Source organism: Rana temporaria, chromosome 6 (genome assembly GCF_905171775.1).
Source record: "Rana temporaria chromosome 6, aRanTem1.1, whole genome shotgun sequence".
NCBI lineage: Eukaryota > Metazoa > Chordata > Amphibia > Anura > Ranidae > Rana > Rana temporaria.
Genome location: NC_053494.1, coordinates 44593491 through 44615610, shown reverse-complemented (window position 1 = coordinate 44615610; position 22120 = coordinate 44593491). Strand labels below are relative to the sequence as shown.

The following is a 22120-nucleotide window of genomic DNA, read 5'->3' as shown; positions in this document are numbered from 1 at the left end:
GAAATGATAGTTATCTCTACCAGAATACTTCCCTTCCTGGCCACACCATTTTTTGCAGCCAGTTTCCTCTCAGCTACGTCTATAATTTGCTAGTCACAGAAGCTACATTTTGCTAATTAAGGCACAGTAAAGTTAATAACACTATTTACATTAGCCCTACCATCTCTGTGCATGAAAAGCCGACTCTTGTAATTGTGGCATTATGCATAAGACGGAAGCAGCATTACTCGTGACCCTTGAACTGCATGCAATTAATAGCACAATACAAAGTGTTAGGGGAACGCTACTGAATGCGCTCCCATAGGATGGATGTGACAGGAAGGTGACATTTAATGAGTTTAGCTCTGCATCTTAATGGTCCTTTGCTGCGAGATTGGATTTAAATAGTATGTGTGCCACTGAGTACAAAAATAACACAGTGACAAAGACCCACACAGGTAAATAAACACACTAATGCACACATTGGACTTGGTTTTAAAAACTAGTTAAAGACGGATGTTCATTTCAATCTAATCAGGTGTCTAGTTTCTTAAGCCTGGTACACACCAAGTTTTTTTTTTTTCGTTCAACCCATTTGAACGGAAAAAAAAAAAATTGTCGGCTCCGGTCGGAGACGCTATACTAACTATGCAAAGTTAGTACAGTGATCTCCCCCACTGAGCTGTTGGGTTTTTCCAGGGGGACGGCCCTCCCCCCAGAACATTTTGATCAGCACTCTCTGCAATTGGCTGAGAGTGCTAATTGGGAGCCGATCAGCTGCTAGTTTTTCAGCATGCTCCTCTGACAGAATCCGTCCAGCTTCTGTCGGACAGGGTGACATACAGAGAGGCCGAATGCCGGATGTTATTTTTTTAACAGGCCAATGTCTCCCAACATTTTGCCTGTGTATACCAGGCTTTACAGACTTCCACTGGAAAATGACACCTGACATTTTCCAAACAAGCTATAAGTATAACTCACACTGGAAAAAATAACACTGTAGGTTCAGTTCACTTCTGGATTGTTAACATTGCTGTCAATCAATCCCTGGTAAATGGGGCACTCTTGGACCCCCAAAATGTGTTGGCTACCTTTTTTTCAGTTGTACCCCTGACTTTTATCAAAATAAAGTTGTACCTGGATCTCTCAGCACTTCATTTAACATTTTTGCTACATTACATGGAATCTGAATGGCTGTTAATAAAGACATTTTTTGTCAAGTTTTAAAAAACGAGCATAACTAGTTCCTCAAGTGCATGTAAATACACAAATTTTATCACTGCTAATAAAAATGATCTATAAAACATTTCCTAGCCATAACTTTAAAGTGGTATTAAACTTAAAAATAATATCAAAAAATAAAAAGCCGACAGATATGGTTTTTGTGACGTAATGTTTCCTCCTGCCCGTCAGGGGTAATGTACACGGTGCTTGCGCAGCTCAAAGTACATTAGGACACCTGTTCTGTGCCATGGTGAGTGACGTCATTGTGGCCCAGCCATTCAAGGGACCGAACAGGGAGAGGGAAGACTGGGTGAAGATGGAAGTGCCTGAGCACTAACAGTGCAGCTTGGAAGACTCCCTTTAACAGGGAGCTGTATGCTCCTCATACTAGCACATTATGACAAACTTACCTGATGCTGGAGGTCAGGATAATTTTTCTTTTTAAGTTCAATACAGATTTAAGATACCGAATTAATAAAGTGCTACAAGGTTCATTTACTAAAGCCAAATAGGCTGTTCCTTTTGCCAGGGAATTATCCCTGGAGCTTAGTGAATGTGGTGAAATTTCACTTTGCAAAAAATAGCCAATCACAAGAATGGATAAAAACAAAAACAAACACTATTTCTGCTTGCACATGATTGGATGACAGAAGTAAGCAGAGATATACCACATTCACAAAGCTCTGGGGAAAATTCACTTACAAAGTGCAACTTCCTTTGCAATGTGAAAAGCCTACTTGCCTGCTCTCCAATATTTGAAAAAACTCTTCAGTACCCGACGTGTTTCAGGTTCAACGTCCTTTCATCACGGGTATTTGTATAGGAGGATTTAAGTTCGGTATGAGGGGATCGGTGCAGCACTTCAGGTACGCAGATAATCAGGCAAGATTGAAGTGATCACTGTCAGTGGATGGAATGGTTGGAGGTCTGATAGAGCCTCTATTTCAGCCTGTCATATCCTACGGATAATGCTGTGTCACTTTCCTCCTAGGTAAGAGGTATACAGTACAGCTTGAAGGAGGAACTTAAAAGTTCAAAAGTAAGTCTCCTAGTAAAGGCCGGGTCAGGCCCTTATTTTTCACCTCTTCCTTATGTAGGGAGGTGAGAGGAATAGGCTGTGCCAGCAAACCGATGCTCCTCGAGTGGTCACATTTTCTAGCAACATTGAAGGTACAGTGCAAGTGATTAAAAAAAATGCAAAAAATAATGCAGGGCTGGCCTAGACCAGATCACACCTAAATAACCGAAACGGCTTAGCATAGCAGAGTAGACAAAATTATAAAACATAATATCCTTATTCATTAACATTAAAATTGAATTGATAAGAACAAAGGCATTTCAGCCTCCAAACAGTCCATAGAATAATGTAGCAAAGAACAATACTTCAGTTACCAGAAGACTATTATTGTATAGTTAGTTTACAGGTAACATAGCATCAATGTAGAGAATGTATGCTTCCGGTGACCAGGTCTGCCAGATCAACATTTTGCGAGTTACACAGCTTCTTCAGGACCCAATATGGCAAGGTACAGCAACAATTCCTGTGGTGGACCATAAAACGACCAAGTAGCACAGGCTGGTGGGCATAGGGGCACCAAGACAGACCGCCGGCTGGCAGAACTCTGCTGTGGCCAGCAGGAGAGTGCAGAGAGTATGCAGTATTCAGCAGTAGGCACAGAAAGATACCGTTAGGCGACAGGCAAAAAAGGGGTTTAGATGGTACCAAAAGATCAAAAGACTACAAATTATAGTAAGAGAGGCACACCAGTCTCAAAAGGGGATGTTTAAATGTATGGTCCAACAGTGAAGAGCTGTGGATTGGTCAGCGCCCGTTATATTCCAATTTTGGTTGTTGATGGAGTGAGTAAAAAAAACGTATTTATAGAAAGGAAAAACACTGAATGTGAGCATTCAAAATACTTAATTTATTTATGCTTTTACCTTCATTTTAGTTGGTGACAGTTTTTTTTTAGGTGAACCAGTTTCTTGCCAATCCATGTCCAAATGACAAGTTCACTTTAAGAAAGGGGAATCTCTATACGGTAGAAAATATTGTAGTATAATATCCCGCTAAGCTCTGCATATAAAATTATATTCAGAGTAATATTGCAGCTATAATACAGATCAGCTTTAGGAATGATAGGTCAACAGCAGATAAGAATTTCTCTTAGAGGCAAATGCTTTAAAAGATCTATAAGCATAGAACTGATTTTCATCATCTGCAGGTTATTGTAACAATCACAGCTGTATATAGCCATGTGAGGAATGGGTATGCCTGAACATCTCATCAGGATGGTAACATTTATAGCACAAAGGCACATCTAGTCATCCTTGTTGAAAGCACAGAATGAAGTCAATGGACTGATGCAGGGTGATGCACTGGCATGAGTTCTTTATATGGCACCACAGAAAGTTATTAGATAGGCTGGCATACAAACCACAGGCAAAATCATTATTAAAAAAAAAAAATGCAGATAATGACCTATGTTGATAATATACTGTAGAAATGTCTGCAAGCTCTAAGGTACGCTTTAAATTCCTTTTCCCTGCCACATTTGGCATGTCATTTTTTTTTGTGGGTGTGAACGGGACACTATTTTTGACAGGTACCTGCTCCCACTTCTACTCAGATCGCCTAGGAGATCTGAGCGGAAGTTCTCCTCTCCTCCTCCATCGGACAATGCCGGATCTTGGGACAGGTAAGTGTCCTTTTATAAAAAGTCAGCAGCTACAGGATTTGTAGCTGCTGATTTTTTTTTTCAGTGAACCTCCTCTTCCTGGAACTGAAAAACAGCATTTGATCGAAGGTGTTTGCTTGTGGTTTCAAATGGGACCCAGCCTACTCACAGGCGTTGTTGGAATGATTGTTGTAGATGTGTAGGTGTCACCTAGGTTTCTCAATTACACATAGTGAGGGACTCCATGGTTTAAGATCGATATGGAAAAAATAAAAATATTGTTTTTCTCAGTATCTTAAGTGATTGTAAGCCCAGGTTCACACTGGGTACGATTTGCTTCGATTTGAGATGCGATTTCACATGTGAAATTGCATCTCAAATGCCGCCAATTGTCGGCAATGACACTGTCCTAATCGGTGCGACGCCGCATCTGCGGCGCTGCACCGATTTCAAAAAGTAGTTCCTGTACTACTTTTTGCGATTTCGGGCCGCGATTTACATAGACATCTGTGCAGAAACCTGCACAGATGTCTCTTAAATCGCGGCCGAAATCGGGACTGCCGGCGGGAGTGAAATCGTGCGAGTTCAGCTGAACTTGCACGGCTTCACTCCCGCAGCCCAGTGTGAACCAGGGCTAAAGACTCATTTTTTTTCTATTAAAAAACAAACATATTATACTTACCTGCTCTGTTCAGTTGGTTTTACACAGAGCAACCCAGATCCTCCTCTTCTCAGGTCCCTGGCTGGAGCTCCTGGCCCCTCCCTCCTGTTGAGTGCCCCCATAGCAAGCAGCTTTTCTATGGGGGCACCAGAGCCGAGCTGCAGTTCTGTGTATCTATTCAGATACAGAGCTGCGACCCGGGCCTGCCCTTTCTCTCTCCTGATTGACAGCAGCTGGAGCCAATGGCACAACTGTTGTGTCTCAACCAATCAGGAAGGAGAGCCCCGGACAGCCGAGGGACTCATGGACATTGCTGGATAGAGATGGGTGGAGCTGAGGCTCAGGTAAGTATTAGGGGGGGCATAGAATGCATTAAAAACTGCCTTTACAACCACTTTAAACTCTAGGTGCCGACAGTACGCAAATACGCAGCCTCTCTGCAATCGTCAGTAACAGGATAGAATATTTTGGGTTGTTCTTTGGTGGTAGGTTATGGTAGTAACAAAAGATATACAGCTACATTTGAATTCGTTTTTTGTTTTGTTTTACTATTTTGGGCCAGTTTTCCATTGATAATAAAAAAAAAATCAGGAGGTATCCATAGCCATTTACTACCAAATGAATGCCAAATTTGTACTGAAAAAAACAAGGTATAATTTACCTGGATGCACAAAGTAGTTTGATATGTAGTGATAATATGTGCAGTTTTACCAACACAAAGTTGCAAAATTATGCGTAGGCATTAAGATTTGTTTTACCCTTAGGCATGAAGAGGTTAATATGTCTGTATACCTGAAATGAATAAAACTGCTATTAATGCAGTCGCAAAGGATTATATTTTAATCAGCGTGGCAAACTGGAATCAGTTGACCAGAGGAAGGTATATTAATTTAGCGGTTTCTGGAACAGCACAACTGGAAATAAATACATACACAACGCACATTTTATCATGAGATTGCCCACTTGAAATAGACCTGCCATGTATCTATCATTGTTTGTTTGCTTTCGACTCTTAACAATTATCATACTTTTCGGAATGAAATTTTAATTAAAAATAAAGCAACCTCGGGGCTGTAGATTTGGTTCAGAAAGTAAAACAGGGCAATTCCATTACCCTTTAGTGGTTCTTGTTAAACATTTTGAGTGTAAGAAATATTTCTAATTCCCCAATTAACGTACTGTGTCCAACAATCTGAAAATATTTCCAAGAATGCCTGAGGGAGATCTGAAATAACAAGCCAAGTTGCAAAACAGCGATAAAATAATGAATCTCTTTACTGTTTACTATACATAATGGTTCTGAATTATGATAACCCCATGAAAGGCTTTCTATAGCTTGTTCAATATAATATGTGACCCTTTCTCTCAAAATAAATCCACAAACAGTCTCAGCATTACCATCTAACAGAAGAAAAAACATCTAGGTTAGGTTGAAGGAGGGGGGGGGGCCTCAGTTCTGAAGAAATCCTGACTTCAATATGTTCACTGTTGTTGACACTCCCAACCTGCATACTTCTTCTAGTATCCAGAATATCATAGACAGTCTAAGGCAGAGGTAGGTAGCCTGTGGCACTCCAGCTGTTGCAGAACTACAATTGTAACTGCCAAACTGCCAGCCCCATCATGCAACCTTGCAATGGCACAATGGCGCAATGTAGTTTCACAACAGCTGGAGCGCCAAAGGTTGCCTACCCCTGGTCTAAGGATTCGTGTCTACAGAAATCTATAATATGAATACTATACAAAAAAGTATAAAAGACTCATTCAGTAAATTCAAAGAAGATGAAGGTCACCGCAGAAGACACAGTATAATATGGTTGGAAGACAAAGAGGCCTACGTGTCATATATAGCAACATCAAAAAAAGCTTACGTGGGCTGAAATCTCATGTAGGAGTCTGTAGATAAAAGCAAACCGTGCAGCTCTGACTAAAGCTGAATAATGGACTTGCTATAGGTTTACGGCATTTACATACCTCCTGAAGCCTGACTGGAATACTCCCAGGACGTTGATAGGATGTTGCTAAGTGAGGCCGAGCCGTTACTGCACACCTCCACCATCCTAATCCTAATTGTTTTTGATGAATGTCAGGTCACCTGTGGCCAGATGACAAGTGCACCCTGTTAGGGTCAGGGATGCACCACAGGGTAGTGAACCCTATAGCCGACTGCTGCGAACAGAGAGGAAGCGGGAGCCCAAGATTCCCCAGGGCGCAGAGTCTAAGACCCAGCTTGGTGTTCACCAGAGCCTCTAGTGGTGAGGATGGCCTTCGCTGCAGCTGGATCCAGGTCGCGACCCCTGGGGTCCCCTAGGTGACACTCTGCAGGGAGAGAGGGGAAGCAGCAACCAGGACAAGCGATAGTGATGGGTAAGCCGAGGTCAGGGCAACAGGCAGACAAGGGTAACCGAGGGACAGGCAAAAGGTCAGAGAAACCGGCAAGCAGGAGTGGTCAGATACGAGCCAAAATCTGTACACAGGAAGGTAAACTTAGCACACAGCAGACAGGAACTCAAGCTACAAACAAAGGTTGAACAGCAAAGCAGACTAGCAGTGCAGTGGTTAATATAGGCTTCCTGGGATGGCCTGGGGTGGAGCCATACAGGGAGGAAGGTGATAAAAGACAGCCAGGAAGAGAGTCAGGCCTCTCATGAACACATGGAGACAGGTAAGCTGCCAGACTTTATTGCATATCCATGGCAATGAAAGAGAATATTTCACTCTCAAAAGGCCTCTTTAACTACTTGCTGACTGCACTATACCTGAATCACAGCTACAGCACAGCAAGCCAGTTCTTGGAGGGCGTCATATGATGCCCTCCCAGGATTGCGCCCGCCAGGAGCCTGCTGTAGTGCTGGTGGCGCTATCTGTGATCACTGTGTTCTCTGGACACATCTGATCACAGATCCAGGTCAGTGGCTCTTTACCATGTGATCAGCTGTGTCCAATCACAGCTGATCATGATGTAAATACAAGCCGGTTATCAGCATTGCTTTCCTCGCGCTGACAGTGTAAGGAGAGGGGAAGAGAGTTGATAACAAACTTGCGTGAAAGGGACATCTACAACGATAATCAGGGTACTGATTATTAGTGTCATAATTATCGTTGTAGATGTCCCTTTCACGTAAGTTTGTTAACAACTCTCCTCCCCTCTCCTTACACTGTGAGCGCAAAGAAAGGAATGCTGATAACCGGCTTGTGTTGCCTATCATTGCACACCAATGCTGCCAATCAGTGCCCACCAGTACACAAATCAGTGCCCATCAAAGCCCCCTCATCACTGTCACCTATCAGTACTGCCTATCAGTTCCCTTTCAGAGCCTCCTATCAGTGCCCATCAGTGCAGCTTGATCAGTGCCTCATCAGTGCTCACCAATGCCACCTCATTAGTGCCTATTAATGCAGCCAATTAGTGTCGCCTCATCAGTTTCACCTCAACCGTGCCCATCAGTACTCCTCAGTGCAACCAATCAGTGCCCATCAGTGCAGCCTCATCAGCACACATAAGTGAAAGAGAAAAATTACCTGTTTGCAACATTTTATAACATACTACTACGGTATGAAAAATGTTTATTTTTTTAATGTTCAGTAATTTTTTTTGTTTATTTAAAAAGAAAGCTCTATTTATGTGAAAAAATAAATTAAAAAAATTCATATGGCGACAGTGTTGCATGACCACGCAATTGCCATTCAAAGTGTGACAGCGCTGAAAGCTAAAAAAAAATTGGCCTGGGCAGGAAGGGGGTAATAGTGCCCAGTAGACAAGTGGTTAAAGCTCAACCCCCAACCTACTTATACCCCCTTTGTTGTGCTTTCTCATTGCTCTGTTGCTCTACTGAAGCTGCCACAAAATAAAAAATGCAGGCCCAAAATTTTCACAAGAGGGACGGGGTGACATCCTCAACCTTGTGTAAATCATTGACATGGCACATGGTTAGAACTGTGGAGTAGAAAAAAGTCAGTGCAATATGGAACAGTGAGTATAAGTTGGTCAAGGGTGGGCTTCAAGGAGAAACTGTTGTTTTAGGCCTCATGCACATGGGCATTAACCACTTCAACACCGGCCCTATTCTGGCACTTCTCTTCTTCATGTAAAAATCATAATTTTTTTGCTAGAAAATTAGTCAGAACCCCCAAACATTAAATATATATTTTTTTTTAGCAGACACCCTAGGGAATAAAATGGCGGCCATTGAAATTTTTTATCTGGCATGGTACTTGCGCAATCATTTTTAAAACACCTTTTTTTTGGGGGGGGGGGGGATCTGGTCACCGGAAATCTCCATCATTGTGAGCCGGCACCGGCCGATTTATTCTCCGGGCCCCCGATGGCACAGGAGAGCCCGGAGAAGTACCAGATGGCGGTGGGAGGGGAGGACGTCCCCTCCCGCCGCCTATAAGAAAGATCAAACGCCGGAACTGCCACTATGATCGGTCTTATCGTGCACAGAATCGCTGGCAGAAAAAAGTGATATCTGAATGATGCCTGTAGCTGCAGGCATCATTCAGATATCACCGCAGAAACGGATGTCCTTGGTGTAGAAGTTGTTAAAAAAACTGCTTTTACAGGCTTACAGCATATGTTTTCCATGCCTTTAAACACAGTTCTGTGTTATATGAGGCCATGAACCACAAGCATTTAGATTAGTATTTATAAACAGCATTTAAAGGCAAAAAAAAAATAACCCAGCTGCGTTCAAAAAGAACGCTTATTAGTATAATTTACATGCGCAAATGTACAAACACACGCATATGCACTTAAAGTTGTTCAAGTGGCCAGATTAAGTTCATATTCTGGGAAGTAGAATCAGCATATGCTCAATGTCTTACGTCAATAAACACGTGCAATTATGCACCAAAACAATCATTTTTTTATGCTTGATTTTTCTGCCATCCCCTGGAAGATGCAGCTTTTAATAATGCAAAAATAAGTAGACTCAGTTTGACTAAAATCAATAGATCAAGTAGCAGAAAGTAAAATATGGTAAATGCAATTACTTATTTTAGATTTTCCTATACAAAACAATTTTTGCAGTTTTTTTTTTATATTGTCAAAAATCTTTCACAGAGGGAATGTGAACAATGCTCAACTTTACTGACAAAGGGCACAATGTGTGAAAGACAGCAACAAGCCTACAGGAGAACTGAGAATTTGTGGCCTGCACGTTCACCTGCTCTATTTTTACAATAGGTTGCTAGCAGCAAGGCATTTGTAGTCCCTTGTTAAAGAGGTTGCAAACCACCATTTTCAAGTTGTATCTATAGGTGAACCTATGATAAGGCTTACCTATAGGTACTGTAAATATCTCCTAAACATGCACCGTTTAGGAGTTATTTACTTTGTACTGCGTCAATTATGTCACCGGAGCATGCGCTGTGCCGTTTCTTCACTAGCAAGTGCCGTAACTGGCGGCTCCTTTGAGTATGCGTGGAAGTGATGTCAAGTTACTCCGGTTAGTCACATTCTGTCTATTTTAGGAGACTCCACATTAAGAAGAGCCAGATAGAGTAAAGGCAGGGGTTTAGAGGGGGAGTCTTGTGAGCGAATGTCCTCTTTCAGGTCAGCTTTTAAGCAAGGAGGATTGGTAAATTGTGATCTCATTGCATGATGCAACTGAAAGTAATTCAATCAAGGCAGTCTATATTTGGAAGAAAAGTCCTGGAAAGATAGTAATAACTATCGAAATAGGGCAAATCCGGAAAACAAAAATTTAATTAAGAGAGATAAATATTTTTTTTTTAACAGAAGGAATGTTTATTGAAATAAACAGTGCACATGTGAATAACATCAGATAATACAAGAGAGCAATGCATTACATAGAACATGACCTGGTTAGAATACAGTGACCACAGGAGCCAGAAAATTCAGTTGGTAGGAGTCATACGCTACAAAGGGATTCTAGACTTTAAAACGGGAATCGGAGTTAGGAGCATTGCGTTAAGCTGCCGTAGGCTACAGAAAAAGAGATTTCAATTGTGGGTCAGAAGAGACAGGTGGTGGGGAGTGAGAGGAGAAAGGGGGGGGGATACATAATTTTAGGTATATTTATGCGACCCAACAGTTTCAGTGGTAGGTTGGCCCAAGTGGAGCAGTGCGCTCTTAGCTGTAAAAGTATGGGGTTAAGATTAAGACTATAGAAGCTCCGCAGATCCCGGGTAACCCAAATGCCCAAATATTTAAATTCATCAGCCCATAGTAAAGAGGTTCAGGCTGCAGATTCCCTAGCCTGGGGGTCAAGAGTGAAAATAACTGATTTGTACCAATTAATACAGATCCAAAATAATCAAAAACAAGTTCTGTACCAAGATAGCAAAAGGTTCCAAAACCAGGGCAAAAAGAATCAGGAAAAAAAGGCTGTTGATCCCCCGCCGCAATGCAAAGAAGCCATGATAAAGTATTTTTAGTAGATTTGGAAGGGTTATAACTTCCGACAATATATTTATTGCTCTATATGCTTTCCTGTCTCACCACAATACACCCCCCCCCCCAACCTATTTTTGTTGTACATGTGTCACAAAGACAGGAAGTGAGGGGAAATCTACCCAGTGTGGTTACAGACAGAGATTAAAAACAGCAAATCTTTAAATATTGTACTGAAAATAAAAAATGGTTGCAGTTAGGCTTTAATAAATCAACTCGACAAACAAAGCACTAAGTGCAAATTTAACTTGCACTGGTGAAGGTAAAATGTATTTGATTGGTTGCTATAAGTTGTTCCATATATTGTTTATTAAATACAGTCAAGTTATTGGTGTCATTATCACACATTAAGTTTATTGTTAATGTATTCTAATGGCCAAGAAGCCTTACTTTAAAGGGGACACTTAACATTGCATCCTACCAATCACCTCTAACAATTCCCTAAAACAGAAGACAGATATTAGCATAAACTATTTTAAATAATACACGTCAGTAATTATTGTATAACATATTTCACTTAAAAAACTATTTTTTACTGGTATTATATATTAATACGCTGAACTTCAGTTTTATAAACTCTTTATAAAATAATAAGCTTCTGGGCATCCTGTTGAGTCCTGTGAGTTTTCAGAAATTACATTAAAAAGTAGATACTGTATCAACACATTGTATCTCTCACATCCACCGTTTAATGTGGACATTCCCCAGAGCACCCCCGTTATCTTGATGCTATCGGCCTTCTTGACACAAGTGCACAGCATGAAAACATGGAGATGACAAATATATATCTGACATGACAGTGTGCACATCACCTGTGGCTCCCCTCCAAACCAATGAGAGCCCCAAAACCTTAACATGTACACCAGCTGTTGTCTCATAAATGCACACTGACTCAGCCTCTGCTCAAGAAAAACTTCAGTAGGTTTACCTGACAGCCTTGTTGGTCTCCTGTGCTGACATGCCAGATTCTGTTTCTGCTCTTCGGCGAAAAGATTGCCGATTCTGCACTTGTCTGAGAACACTGCTTTTTATCTCCAATAGTGTGGACATCTTCACTGCCCTAGTGGAAGGAGTAAAGCAAGAAATTAATTCCTAGAAATAACCATTAGAAAATAACCCAACAATGGAAAGATCTTCCTTAACATCAACAAACAAAATAATTAAGCATGTATCCAAATAGCTTGAATATTTATGTAACTTATAGGAGCACTGTTCTTACCTAAGGGGAACTCTAGGCTTTTGGTTTAAAGTTTTAGTCTAGCCCATTCTTTCTTAACCTTTTTACCCCCGATGAACCCTTGATTTTTTGGGGGATGCTAAAGCTTAATTAAAGCAAAACTTTACCATCCTATTCTTTTCAGCCAAAACAACTGCCATCTTAGCCTCTGTTTGATCTGTAACTGCCATGGTGCTGCAGATGTGAACAATTATGATGGTTTGACATTTTGGTTGAGAGCACAAGCAAATGTGACAGTTACTCTTCCCGTCATGACGGGAATTAACTGTTTTCTGAAACCAATAAATCAATGAGTTTAGTTCTCCATCCTCTCCTTTACAGCTAGGGAAGCTTCAATCTTAGCCTATGTTTGATCTGTAGTTGCCATGATGCTGTACATGTGATCAGTTATGACACCAACCAGTTGATGGCTTGACAGTTTGGTTGAGAGCAGAAGCAGATGTGACAGTCATAACTCAAAGTATGCCTTGATTATAACTGTAGTGCTTACCTCCGAATGGGCTGCTCAGAATGTGCCCAGGTCTGCTCTCGTACAGAGGCTGCCAATCACAAGCATGTTCCATGCTCACCGACAATACAAGCTCAGTCTAGGGGATGCCTTTTTAGAATTTATTGCTGAATAACTTGAAATGAAATAGGTTTCAGGGGTTCAGGATACTCCATAACAATCAATAAGAGGGGAAACTTCCAGCACAAATCCTTATAGCTCAGGCACACATGCCAAACACAGGTGCTAGGAGCTGTCTGCCACCCAGGTAGATCCTCAGTGAGGGAGACAAAAGATCTTTTCAGACCAAGACTTCTTTTTTTTTTTCAATTCATAATTTGTATTAGCACCAATCTTAGTTTACAGCACTTAGAACAAAAGCAACTAAATACACATACAAAAAATAATAAAAATAAAACAAACAAAACACAGTAAACATACCAAGAGGCCAACACACATACACTGCCTAGCTTTGTCTTTATTACATCAACACTATTCGAGTAAATAACTCGTCCCCCCCCCCCCTTCTTCTCTCCCCCTTTTTTTCTACCTCATCCTATATCCATTCACGGGAAAAAAATCTTCCCTGCAATGAGACCAACAGTCATATATATCTATAGGTACACCTATCTATACAATCCATTAATATCCTAAACTTATCCCTCTTATTCTTCCCTTCTTTTTTCCACCTTTCTTCCCTCTTTTTTCCCCCTTTCTTCTCCCTCTCCCTTTCTTTTTCCTTTTTTCCACCTCTCTTCCCTCTCTCTTTCTCTCCATTTTTCTCCTCCTACCTTTAATTTACTTTCCCTTATTCCACCCTCTTTCACTTATTCTTCCCCACATTTTCTATAATTTTAAAAAGAACCATCCAAGCCTGAAGTCCCGATATGTCATATTCAGCACGGACGTGGGAACACACGCTGGTCTGCAGACAGCGTTACTCAACAGACACCGATAGTTGCACAGGGACGTTTTTTACCAGAGCTATTAACAAACATTTTAAAGGAATTTTTATCATAAGATGCCTATACTGAATACATTTTTAAAGGATCTTACACTATGGAGGAGACCTTTGTTTGTATATCCCATGCCTGCATACCCTGGATTTTGAGTGCCACCATAGGAGGCCAACCAACACAGCGGAAGTGTCCGGTGAAAACCGCAGAGGGATAGGTCCCCCTCCAAGAGACCTAAAGCACAGCTAACTCTTTCTGCCATAAGGCAGAGGTGTCCAACCCATCTGGTGAGTGCGGAACCACACAGTGATGGAATTACAGTCAGCTTTGGAGTATGGAGCACCAACCATTTTTTTGCTGTATTTGCACATATTATCACAAGTCACTTATTTATCTCCCTATACTTTATATTCTGCCATAGAGGGGTATAAACTGAAATGTCTATATATTGCATTTTTTATTTAATTTCCTGCCATACTCTGTTCATCAACACTAAGGCCGGTCTTTGTATAGCGTTTCAATGGATCCGGATTCCAATTGAGCTATTAAATCATTACAAGAGGGTTGAGTCAAAAGTATCAATTTAATTGGGTCCATCCTGTCTACATTGCCCCATCCCACCTGTTGCAGTTGAGAAGCAATAAAGTACATCTTTGCATTTGGCACAGCAAGTGCCCCTTTATTTTTGTGAAGTTGTAATGTAGAAAGCTTAATTCTAGGAATTTTACCCTTCCATAGTAGGATACGGAACAGGGAATCTATTTTTATATGTAGAAAATAAAGTAACTGAGGGCCCCCAAACATCTTAATCAAATTTGCACATCCCACCAGAGATAAAGGTAATTTAGTCCATATTATACTATTTTTCCTTAAATTTATCTAAAAGTGGCATCAAATTTTGATTCAAATATTCCTTGATTTTAAAGGAGACCCAAATACCTAGATACTTAAAAGACTAATGCCCTGTACACACAATCAGTTCATCTGATGAAAACGGTCTGATGGATTTTTTCATCAGATATCCGATGAAGCTGACTGATGATCAGTCGTGCCTACACATCATCGGTTAAAAATACGGTGACGTAAAACACAACGACGTGCTGAGAAAAATGAAGTTCAATGTTTCCGAGCATGCGTCGACTTGATTCTGAGCATGCGTGGATTTTTAAACCGATGGACGTACCCACAGACGATCGTTTTTTTAACCATCAGATAATTTTAAAACAAATTCCTAGTTTTTTGACTGATGGATAAAAAACCGATGGGGCCCACACACGGTCCATCAGACTGTTTTCATCAGACGAACTGATCGTGTGTATGCGGCATTAGCTATTCTAATCTGATTTACCTTCTTTGATAGGATTGGAGACATCTCATCTAGTGGGATCAATACAGATTCATCCCAGTTTATGCTGAAACCCAAGAAGGAGACAAAGGTCTCTATCAGGGTTAAAAGAAGAAAAAGAGACCGCCGCTCCAGGCAAATGCAATAAGCAATCAATGCCCTCCTCAAAGACTGTGGGTGCTGGCAATGCACAAGGCAAAAAATCAATGAAAAAAATTCATGGACAGCCACACACCAAAATGAACCTAAAAAGGTAGCCTTTATTAAGGGTTACTGCAGAAAATAGTGATTCAACCGTATCTCCCAGAAACAGCAGAGCATTGTCTGCATGAAAACAATGTTTATTTTCCCTTTCTCCTCTCCTAAACCCTTTAATTAGGGGTGTTTGTCTGATTGCTATTGCTAGGGACTAATGGCAGCCCTGTCTAGTACTCATAGATAAAGAAAAAAGTTTTATATAGTACCATTAATTTGTAAACATGGTCGGAGTCCATGTTATAATAATTTTATCCACCTCACAAAACCTTTACCCAGGCCAAATCTTTCTAAAACCTCCCACAGTGTGGCCAACCGACGCAGTCAAATGCTTTTGCTGCTTCGAAGGACAAAACTGTTTTTTCCAACATTATTAGGAGTCTTCTGCAGGTTAAAAAAACTCAAATTTATTGCTGTGGACCTTCCTGGGATGATACCTGCCTGGTCCTGGTGTATCAATTTCCCTATAAAACAGTATTTAGTCTATTGGCCAAGATTCTTGCCAATACTGTACCATAACATCTGAGTTCAGCAACGAGATTGGCCAATAAGACTCTGATAGTATCTAATCTTTATCAAGTTTGGGAATTATGATAATAGTTGCTTCATTCATTGATTCCGGAAGCCTACCTGTGTCAAATGCCTGGCTAAGCATTTTCAATAATTCCGGGAGCAGTATTTCTCCGTAGATCTTATAAATCTCCAGCGGCAAGCCATCAGTTCCTGGCACTTTACCGCTAGCCGATTCTGAAATGGCTCTTGTTATTTCCTCCAATGTGAGTGGGGAAATAAATCTTTCTCTGTCATCTGTAGAAATTGAGGGTATCTCCAGGGGACGGAGAAAGTCAACGTTGTTTTAAAAAAAATTCATTTAAAATGATCGTGTGTGGGCTTCACATCATTTTTCGGGTTCTGAAAAACTACATTTTTTTTTCTAACATGCTGCATTTTTTAACTTTGTTTTAAATGATGTTGTTTTTCAGGTTGTAAAAAATGATCGTGTGTGGGTTAAAACTCCGTTAAAAACCTGCGCATGCTCAGAAGCAAGTTATGAGACGGGAGCGCTCGTTTTGGTAAAACTACCATTCATAATGGAGTAAGCACATTCATCATGCTGTAACAGACAGAAAAGCGAGAATCGTCTTTTACTAACACGGAATCAGCTAAAGCAGCCCAAAGGCGAATTGAACTTCCCCTTTATAGTGCCGTCGTACGTGTTGTACGTCACCGCGCTTTGCTAGAGCATTTTTTAAAAACGATGGTGTGTGGGCAACGTCGTTTTAATGATGAAGTTGGAAAAACTTCGTTTTTTCTACATGCCGAAAAACTTCGTTTTTTTTTCATGCCAAAAAATGATCGTCTGTACGCAGCATCAGAGTTCGTCCAATTTATAAGTCACCTTGCTCCTCTATAAATCACCATACAAGGATAAAATGGATGATATAATATGTGATTATGTGTAATGTCTGCTGTTGGCAAACATACCATGGGTATATAATTTGAACGGGTCTGAGATTTGGCTATTACAGCCAACATTTTCCAGATCCTTTCCCCTTCCTCGTAATACCTACTCCTTACAAATAGGAGACCAGGACTTCAGGACAGTGCCTTCCAGTAAAAATCCATCAGTAATATTTTCTGTGCCCTCAGCTCAGCACCTGCTGAGGCTCAGTCTGCAATTTCTTGTCTCACTAGCTATCTCCCAGCAGCAACAGCCAAAGGTAAACTGGAACCCTTCCTGGAGAGGAAAGAACCCTCTGCAAAAAGTCTCCCAGACATTTATCACCTCCTCAGCCATCTTCTGGACACCTCGTTCCGGGGATTGGCTGGGTTATAATAAATTTGCATACTGCACATTGGACTCTCCCTGCCCTATATTATGGAAGCTTTCCCTAGAAGCAGGTGAGAAAAATCAAACACCCAGCTTGGAAACCCTGACCGGACAAAAACAATAGGTTACTGCTCCACTGTCATTGGTGATCAGTGGGAAGAATGACCTCCTTAAGGTGCTCTTGCAGATAGCTAAAAAGATCCGCCAATTAGCATTGGACCCAAAATTCTGCAGGCACCATTAAGATAAGAAGTAAGTCAGCCACAGCTGAAGAACAAGATTGCAAGAATTATAAAGAATTATAAAGTCATTTTCCATCCATATAAGTAAAAACACATACACAGTCCTTGATATACATTTTAACAAAATCATATTAAAGGTTATATTTTACTCTAATGGCCATAGTTGCATGGGTTAATGTGCCCTTGTCATGTTAGAACAGCTGAAGGAACCCATAGCTATCTCAGGAGAAACCCTGGTTTAAAATAGTTGGTCTAAATCTTAGATCATAGTCTCATTCAAAATTACAAGAATTCACTCTGAATTCTCATTTTTTCTAACCTACTTCAAAAAATTGTATACTGATTGTCTATTATGGGTTACTATCCCTTGAATATCAGAGTCATTCTTTGCCCCTTTAATATGTAAGCCCTCAGGTACATGTGGGCACCAGAAAAAGTAAACCTAACCCGGCTTAACACATTTCCAAAGTAGCAACAGGGCTGAAGATCAAGCGGAGGTTCACCCTATTTTACAACTTACTCTCAATAGAATTACAGCAATGTATTCATTTATAAACGGCACTTTTTTTTTATAGTGTACCTGTGTATTCCAGATGTTCCTCTCTGTTTCCTGTCTGTGTAAACTGCGGATATGTGTGGGTATTTCGTAATTTCCTTTCTGCGCACTGTCTCCTGGGAGCTTATATCATTGCTCCCAGGTGTCATTGCGGAGGCCTGCTGTGAGTTATGTTTGTTGTGTGCACTTGTTTTTGCCATCAAAAGGGGGCGGGAACTTCCTGCGATGCCGCCCGTTGTGATGGCAACCATGAACTTTACGGCGCTCCACGTAGTTACTATTGAGCATGCATGGGAACGCGCAAGGAATGATGGTAGCTCAGCATCACTGGAAGCAGGAAGTAAATGCTTGTGGGCTTCAAATGCACACAAGCAAGATGAAAACGGCCGTCCTCAGTTTATATAACTTCATCTTTACAATGAAAATGAACATTGGCAAGCTAAATCTCCAAAACAGTGAGTTTGCAAGTGTCAATGTGTGATTGTGTTACTGTTTGCAAAAAAAAAAAAAAAAAATACTGTCAGTGGACCTCAGCTTTCAGGTACCAGTTTTAGTGTTCATCTAGAATCCAATGGCTGAAGCAAGGAGCAATTTGAAGAAACAAAGCTGCCTGCCATTCAATACTGCTGTTTCCTTAGAAACGCTTTCGCCAGGTTAAGTTCACTTTAAATGGCCTGGAAAAAAAATGATATGCAATAGACACCACTGCAGTGTCTAATGAGAAAAACACTAAAGGTTGGACGGGAAATAACTCACTGAAGGTTAAATTATTCCAAGAATAAGTCAATTTCAAGGAAACTAAATGAAAAAAGGTTTGATGGCAAGGTGACACATGCTGGCTTCATATATCTCTCCAGTGTCAAGACATCACCAATGGTTGCCAGAATTGTATGAACCATTATAAAGCTAATTTTAGTGTCATGTCCCCAACATGTATACATAGATGGTAACATGGGGATGTTTAAGAACCAATGTTACACACAGACTCTATTAAAAGGTTGCAAATCCTTGTCTGTGGAGGTTCTCATTCATACAGGTCATGATATATCTAGTAGCATTTAGTCACATTCAACTGGACTTGTACTGTAATGCTGAAGATGTTTTGAAGATTATCCAAGCCACTTTATCGTTTCTATCTGGTGTAAACTATAATATCTCAAAGAATTATTTCTGCCCACAGCAACCAGATCCAAAGCCCCAGACTGGACTGATAAAATGAAAGAGAGAATATGTCTGATAACTACAGACAACAAACACTGATAACTAAAACCCAGAATGGACAGTCAAGCCTTAATTGACACCAGACTCCATATTACTGTGATTCTTTGTTTTTATAATTGAAACATGCAGAAAACAAAAGTGCCATATGGTACAATCTGTTCCCTTATTTTTTAGCATACTTTTATATCCAGCTTGCTCCGGTAAACAAACTACACGGCGTAGCTAACCAAACATTATCTGAAATATGTTTTACCACAGAAACAGGTTAATGGGAATTTATCATCAGCTTATCATTATTATTTAAAGCATCCATCTTATAGTTGTATTTTTTTATGTCTGCACATCTGGTAATCGTTTATGACTTATGAGTTGCTTCGATTTTATTATCCAATCCAAAGAACATAATAGCAAGCATGCAGCTATGAAATGTTTGTGATGCTGTGGGCATTCCCTGAATTTTTGCTTGAATGGCATCTAAAATGTGACTTAAAGTGATTTTAAAGGCTTCCTTTAAAAAAAAAAATAATAATAACAAACATATCATACTAAATTGCTCTGTGAAAAGGTATTGCACAGAGCTGTCCTGATCCTCCTCTTCTGGGGTCCCCTGCCAGCGCTCTAGGCTCCTCCTTTTCCTTGTGCGCCATCATAGGAAGCCACTTCCTATGGGGCGGCAATACACTTGCTCTCCTCTTCCCTGATTGGCTGACTGACTTTGCTTAACAGCCACGGGAGCCAATGGCGCCCCTGCTCTACCTCAGCCAAAAAGGAGGAGTGTACTGGATGGCTGAGGGGATCGTGGACATCGCTGGAGAGAGAAGAGGCTCAGGTAGGTATTTAGGGGGGTCCTGCTGCACACAGAAGATTTTTTATCTTAATGCATAGAATGCATTAAGAAAAAAAACCTTCTGCCTTTACAACTCCTTTAACAACAGTCCCAATTAACTTGCATGAGGTATAGGTACAGTATAGATACGGTATAGTCTCTGCACAGTGCACGGTAGATGTGCTTTAGATGCAGTAAAAGGTATGGTATAATGTGGTATATGGTTGGTATAAGTGCAATCTAGGTTTGGAATAAGCAAGGTAGAAAGTGCAGTATGGGTGTGGTATGGATTGGGTACATGTGGTGTCCTGCTTTCATTGTCTCAGTCCATGCTAGCAGTATCAGCAATGATTAAATAGCCCTCTCACCAATCCCTGGGAAACTGCAGTGACCTCTCACTGTAGAAGGGGGACCCCAGGTTGTCCTCACTCCCAGTCTCGGCTCTCCGCTTGTATGGTCTCCAGCTGGCAGGCGAATATTCAGTCAGTTCTCTCTCTCTAACTCCCTTAGTACCAAGAGGAAGAACTTTCCCTGGCAGTTTAATAACAATCATCTCTCCAATTCTCCCACTGTACGGTGCCTATTGGGATTTGCAGTGTAACTATTATAGTGTAGCCATTATATGACTGCCGTCTCAAACTACAATTCCCAGTATTCTCAGTGCTCTGAATTTAGGTCTATGAGCTTGTTTGGCTGTAACTCTGCCCCTGCTGGCTGCTGAAGGGGATGGTGGAGCATAACATCAGTATCTCAGTAGATGGAGAAAAGAATAAGGGGGAGTGTCTACATCTCCAAACTGCTCTAGCCCAGCACCTGGCTACATTATTAACATCGGTTTGGTAGGCTTGCCTGTCTGCTGGCCCTTTTACGCATGAGCATTTTCAGCAGCCTGGTCAAGTCAATTCAAAACACATTCCTGTATGGCTGCCGGCAGGACAACACATCTCAAAGAATTTCTATCAGTTCCAGTTTAGTTTCTGATGAATTCCTGCTGCTATTCTCTCTCTCAAAGTTGTGGGCTTATATCAAAGATCACAACTGCTGTGGAGGAACCTCAACACTAGAGTCTTCGGTAGATATAAGATGTTGGCAGGCATTTCAAACAACCGGTAAAAAATATCCTTTAGAAATTACAAGTAGAGTCTCCAATGACCTTCAAATGTTACCTAACACATACTAGGTAAGTTCAAGACTCCCTGAAGGGTAATTCAGTACACACTCTTACTTAGTGGAGATCTACTGTCTAAAAAATATTTTTTGCACCTTGCAGGCATCAGTTGCTTATTTTCCTGTAGAGTGAACTAAATGGTAAGGCTCCATCAAAAGGTAATCACAGTATGCTTATTTAGTAGATTGCATGTGCCTTACTTTCCCTCAAACCCTGTGCTGCAACAGTGAGTAAAACATGGATTTTATTAGGAATCCTGATTTTATTAAGATTCAATTATAACACTTAAGGTGCCATATGCAATCAAGGGAAAATTATAGCAGTACATAGTCAGGTAGCTACCTTCCTGGGAAAGAGTTGGTGAGGTATAAGTCAGTTACTTTACTTACCCAACAGTGACAGTATTGCATACTTGGTGCTTTGATCCTTCAGTCTTCTTCATAGAACAGGAAAAAAATTAGCTTGCTCATATAGAGATATTCCAATGAATTGGAAAATTTCCCTGTGGGATAACAAGAACCTCTGAACACTTAAAGTACTTATTACCACCCCCTGGGAGGCCAGTAGCAAGCCCAATGCTTGTTATTTTCAGCCCACCATAACCTTTATGGGAGATTTTTAATAAGCAGCATGAGATTAAACTCTTATTGATAGTCAACTCATTTGGAATGCATTTAAGTATTCCAAATTTAGCTTTTGCCAGAAAGAAATTAATGCAATGCTTCTAAATGAAAAAAAAAATGAATTAATTCAAAATTAAGCCCTTTTTTTATTTAATTATAGTAAACCAAGCTGGATCTGTTGTTGGTAGCTAGGACTAATATATGACAATAAGGGGCCCAAGGCAAACATCTCATGGGTTGGTACTGTGTTGCCATGGCTATTTGTAGTGACTTTATAGCCATAATATGATGTGAATACTTCAAGCTGGAGGACTTTGGAGAAGTTTTGAGTTTGAACTTTGACCAAGGAACCATAAAGGACATTATATCTTGATCCCTAAGTTGAGTAACTGTTTAGTTTACTTAATGCGTAC

At 40.7% G+C, this 22120-nt stretch overlaps 1 protein-coding gene across 1 annotated transcript in view; it reads right to left on the bottom strand.

Moving 5' to 3' along the window:
• The window catches only part of BAIAP3 (BAI1 associated protein 3), a 368143-nt gene that overhangs the window by 241249 nt on the left and 104774 nt on the right, over positions 1–22120 (bottom strand). The window contains exon 2 of the mRNA XM_040356725.1: positions 11889–12020. Coding sequence (XP_040212659.1) covers positions 11889–12010 — 122 coding nt within the window. The 5' untranslated portion in view covers positions 12011–12020. The remainder of the gene's footprint in view (positions 1–11888; positions 12021–22120) is intronic.